The 5,084-nt window shown below is 43.0% G+C and overlaps 1 protein-coding gene across 1 annotated transcript in view; it reads left to right on the forward strand.

Annotated features, from left to right (window-relative positions):
- LOC123110651 (probable inactive purple acid phosphatase 1) overlaps positions 1-4,015 on the forward strand; it is an 11,928-nt gene extending 7,913 nt beyond the window's left edge. Inside the window, exons 2-14 of the mRNA XM_044531224.1 lie at positions 167-489; positions 566-734; positions 802-893; positions 1,026-1,092; positions 1,218-1,340; positions 1,452-1,544; positions 1,702-1,831; positions 1,985-2,066; positions 2,152-2,284; positions 2,419-2,624; positions 2,710-2,835; positions 2,930-3,239; positions 3,442-4,015. Of these exons, the coding sequence (XP_044387159.1) occupies positions 473-489; positions 566-734; positions 802-893; positions 1,026-1,092; positions 1,218-1,340; positions 1,452-1,544; positions 1,702-1,831; positions 1,985-2,066; positions 2,152-2,284; positions 2,419-2,624; positions 2,710-2,835; positions 2,930-3,239; positions 3,442-3,753 (1,860 nt within the window). The 5' untranslated portion in view covers positions 167-472 and the 3' untranslated portion in view covers positions 3,754-4,015. The remainder of the gene's footprint in view (positions 1-166; positions 490-565; positions 735-801; positions 894-1,025; positions 1,093-1,217; positions 1,341-1,451; positions 1,545-1,701; positions 1,832-1,984; positions 2,067-2,151; positions 2,285-2,418; positions 2,625-2,709; positions 2,836-2,929; positions 3,240-3,441) is intronic.
- Positions 4,016-5,084: the final 1,069 nt, after the last annotated feature.

The following is a 5,084-nucleotide window of genomic DNA, read 5'->3' on the forward strand; positions in this document are numbered from 1 at the left end:
CGTCCGGGCGGCCACGGCGCCCGCGCCGACGGGGGCGTCGCCAGTCGCCAGAGCGCCAGTCGCCATCTCCATCACCGCCATCTCTAATACAATTAATCTTTACATGGTGATCTTTTCCCTACGTTTGTCAAATTAATCTTCACCAGTACTGTACTGACATTGACAGCCCTCGCAAAGGAAAAAGGAAATGCTGACACTGACAGAGTCAGTCAACTACTATGGTCTTTCTTGACGCCATTTTTCAATCTCACTTTGTCTTCTTGGGAGCAACGAATGGTATCCTATGCCTACACGCCTACCTCAATGATTGGCTATATATTTGTGCATTCTTCCTCGGTTCCTCCAATCCTGCACACTCGGTCACTCAACTAAGTTGCACTACCCACGCATACGCTCGTATCATAATAAAGCTGCTGTCTCTTGTTGGTATACCTTCTCCTTCTCCTTCTCCTTCTCCCGGCGATTGCCAGAAATGGTTCGAAATTACAGGTAGGTGTTGCAGTCTATATGCTTGCTCTTTTCTTCTTCTTCTTCTTGGATTGTTGTCTTAGTTGGGAATGTTCAGGCTTCTCGACGAAATGAGGCTGTGGGTGGTCGTCATATGGCTGTTCGTTTGTGCGGCGGCTCTTCCGGGTGGCGAGCAGCCGCTGTCGAGGATCGCAGTTGAGAAAACAACCCTCGCCATCAATGACTCGGTGCATGTAAAGGCGTCCCCATTGGTTCTTGGGCTCAAGGTTAGCATGCCCCACTTCTCACCACTCTTGTTCAACAGTTGCACAGTGATGTGATGCCATCCTGCAGGGCGAGAACAGCGAGTGGGTAGAGGTGGAGTTCTTCCATCCAAATCCCTCCGATGACGACTGGATTGGTGTGTTTTCTCCTGCCAATTTCAGGTAATAATATCAGTATATCTGCGTGGAGGCAAATCTATTGTAACATGATCTCAATCCACCTAGGCTTTCAGAGATGCACCTGAGATCTTACACATTATTTGATTTGTTGTTTCTTTTTTGAAAAAAAAATAGTGATGCGATATGCGAGCCTGAAAATGAGAGGCAGCAACCTCCAGTGCTATGCACAGCACCTATCAAGGTTGGCATTATTTTTCCTGTTCCATTTGGCTAATTGAGCTTCAGATATAGTTCTATGCCAGGATTCAGACTCTGGGATACTTCTGTTTCGAACATTAACCTTTTCCTTTCCTATCTTCATTGCAGTACCAATTTGCAAAGTTCAAGAATGATGGCTATAACAGGTCTGGGAAGGGAAACTTGAAGCTTCAGTTGATCAACCAGAGGGAAGACTTCTCTTTTGCACTATTTTCCGGTGGTCTGATGAAGGCAAGGCTATACTGTGTTACCTCAATTTCTCTGCATAATAACAACTCTGCTCTAACAAAAAAATATACTTGTCATATTCCTGAGACTGAAAAATGTCCACTCCTGTAACAGCCCAAGCTGATTGCTGTCTCAAACATGGTCACCTTTGCAAACCCAAAGTCACCTGTCTACCCACGTTTGGCACAAGGGAAGTCTTGGGATGAAGTAAGCTTAATGATAAATTCACCATTGAGAGGACCGTTTTAAATTGTTTGTCTTTTTCACGAGAATATGCATCGTATTATTCTTCTCAATTCAGCTTTGAAACTAGCTATACAATAGTCTTCAGTTATCTAAGGTAACTGTACTAGTACTATTGTAGATGACACTCACCTGGACAAGTGGATACGATATAAAAGAAGCAGTTCCTTTTGTTAAATGGGGTGCGAAAGGCGGGCCTCAGTTTCTTTCCCCAGCCGGAACATTAACATTCAACAGAAATAGCATGTGCGGTATGTCACTATTTGCCTATTCTTCTTAAGAGATGAGATGATCGTAGTTCAGAATTTACACCGTCAACATAACTGAGAATCTGCTCATAGGTTTTCTTAGGTCATTCGTTTTTGTTTTGAATCAAACACCTTACCTCTAATCTGCACATGTAGGAGCACCTGCTCGAACTGTTGGTTGGCGCCATCCGGGTTACATTCATACTAGTTTCTTGAAGGATCTGTGGCCAGACTCCAAGTGTGTTGTCTATCTTGTCTCTTTAACCTGTTTTGATATTTTGATGCATCCAGCTACTAAGAAATGGTTACTTAAAAAATTTCAGGTATACCTACAGGCTTGGCCATAGGTTACCAAATGGTACCCACATCTGGAGCAAGTTATATAGCTTTAAAGCATCACCTTATCCTGGGCAAGATTCCTTGCAACAAATTGTCATATTTGGAGATATGGGAAAGGTATATTATGTTTCCTTCCCATCTTGGTTTTATTTCATATTTTTCTTGTAACAACTAGACATTTTCCAGTTAAGATGATTCTCTTTCTGAATCAGAATTACAGTGATTTTTTGTGCTCGCATTTTTTTCTTCAGGCAGAGGCAGATGGTTCCAATGAGTTCAATGACTTCCAACCTGGCTCACTGAACACTACTAACCAGATCATTAGAGACCTAGAAAACGTTGACATGGTGCTTCACATTGGGGACATTTGCTACGCCAATGGCTACTTGTCTCAGTGGGATCAGTTCACCTCACAGATTGAATCAATTGCATCAACTGTACCATACATGATTGGCAGGTTAGTTTAGTATATCATTTCAGAACTTCCTCTGTTCTCGAAATGTATTCCTGTTTCATAAATACAAGAATGGGCATTTCTGCAGTGGTAACCATGAAAGAGACTGGCCCGGGACTGGATCTTTCTATGGAAATCTTGACTCAGGTGGAGAATGTGGTGTTCCTGCGCAAACTGTATTCTATACTCCTGCTGAGAACCGTGCAAAATTCTGGTAAATGCTGTGACTCAGTGAGGCCATAACTCTTCCTTTTAAGATGTACAGTACAATCCTTGAAATTTACTGACAGACAGCTATCCTTCTTCAGGTATGCGACAGATTATGGCATGTTCAGGTTCTGCATTGCTAACACAGAAGAAGATTGGAGGCCAGGGACCGAGCAGTACAAGTTCATTGAGCAATGCCTGTCATCCGTCGACAGGCAGAAGCAGCCCTGGCTCATCTTTCTGGCGCACCGTGTTCTTGGGTACTCATCCTGCACTTACTATGAGACAGAGGGCACATTCGAGGAACCGATGGGACGAGAAGCGCTGCAGGAGCTCTGGCAGAAGTACAAGGTTGATCTCGCCTTCTACGGTCATGTCCATAACTATGAAAGGACATGTCCAGTCTATCAGGTATGTACCTGGTTAGCATTTGCACCAGACTGAAGTTTTCTGTATAATATTGCATTTGCACTTGCTTCAGATGACAAGTCCCAGTAAGTACTATTGCTAGTATTGCTACTGTAAATATTATGGTTTACAGGCATAAAGCTTACATATCCTGTTACAATATATTTTTAAGAGATAGTCTGTTACAATCTTTAATTGGTTGCAGAGCCAATGCGTCGTTGATGCATCGGATCATTACAGTGGCCCGTTCAAGGCAACAACACATGTGGTTGTTGGTGGTGGTGGCGCTAGCATTGCAGATTCAGCATTCACCACATCAAATATCCAGTGGAGTCACTTCAGGGATTTCGACTTCGGGTTCGTCAAGCTCACGGCCTTCAACCATTCATCCTTGCTGTTTGAGTACAAGAAAAGCCGCGACGGCAATGTGTATGATCATTTCACAATCTCGCGGGATTACCGAGATGTCCTGGCTTGCTCCATCGACAACTGCCCAAGGACTACGCTGGCTTCCTGAAGCCCCAACACTTTCAAAGGGGGAATCAGTTGATCTGCTAATGGTTTCTGGTTTGTGTGTGGCCCAATACAAGTGTCGAAGATATTTACATAGCTTTGAAACTTGTATTGGCTACCTGAAGCTCCAGTACATTCAGACGGGGGAATCAGACGATGTGCTACTGGTAACTGGTGTGTATGTGGCCCAATACAAGTCTGTAAGATATTTAAACATTCCAGTTCTGTATACGAAATAAAATAAAATACACGGCTCTTAAGTTTCAGTTCTGGATTTCCAACCTTCAAAATTCCAATTCGATATTTTGAGTTTTTAAGTTTCAAACCGCGGATGCTGAATTCAAAATTTTAAATTTGTAGAACATACTTTTTCAGGTTTACATAATATAATACCATAATTTTAAAAAATAAAGATTGAGTCATCAAGTTTTAAAATATATAAAATTTGGCACAAAATAGTAAGGGGACCAATAAACCAGGACGGAGGTAGTAATAAAGAAAATAAGTATTCTTAGTTCGTCATGTTATTTTTCAGAAAACCACCTGATGTTCCTGGTAATCAACCGCAAGTCAGTTTTAAGTCAGATTTCCTCTATTGCTGGAAACCCCTGATAATTGGGTTAATCAACATGCAGTAAATATCAAATGCTTTTTTAAAAAATTTCATATTTTTAAACGCTAACTCTAAGTTTAACATGTCATATATGAAATTTGATTAGAACAATGCGTAGATTTCTATTTAGGGTGCAACCTTAATCAATAGCGCATGATCCGTCTTTATTCCAATCCGGATTGAAAATGAGCACCTTAGCAAAACCAAAATCGGAGACGAAAGAAACAATCTGTAACCACGCAGAAAAAAAAGTTGATTTCTTAGCTTATGCCGAGAGAGAGACGTCTTAGGATTGAGAACATCCAAATATGTTGTGATTGTGTGAGCACCGAGGCCACCGTTGGCGAGGACGGGAAGGAGGATAAGCGCTAACACAGATGGGATGTCATGTATTGAAAGGAAAGACCTAGACCTATTGGAGTCTTGACTCATGGTTATTGGATTAGAGGAGTGTGGTATTTGTTTCTCCCGTTGCAATGTACGGGCTCTTTTGCTAGTATATATATAGAAAACTGTGTCCGATTTCTTTTCTCTTCTTACACGGTGATAATTTATTTTTAGAAGAGTATAGGGGGCTTCGGGGGGTTTGCATAAGGGGTCTTCCTGACGATGGCTCCCCCGCCCGTTGGCTCTGGCGATGCCCTGGTCGCCTCGGCGGCTCCGCCGCTGCCGCCCTCGGCCGGCCTGCCGGCGCCCCCCTCGCCCGCTCCCCCGCCGACCCC

The sequence above is a fragment of the Triticum aestivum genome, chromosome 5B (assembly GCF_018294505.1).
Source record: "Triticum aestivum cultivar Chinese Spring chromosome 5B, IWGSC CS RefSeq v2.1, whole genome shotgun sequence".
NCBI lineage: Eukaryota > Viridiplantae > Streptophyta > Magnoliopsida > Poales > Poaceae > Triticum > Triticum aestivum.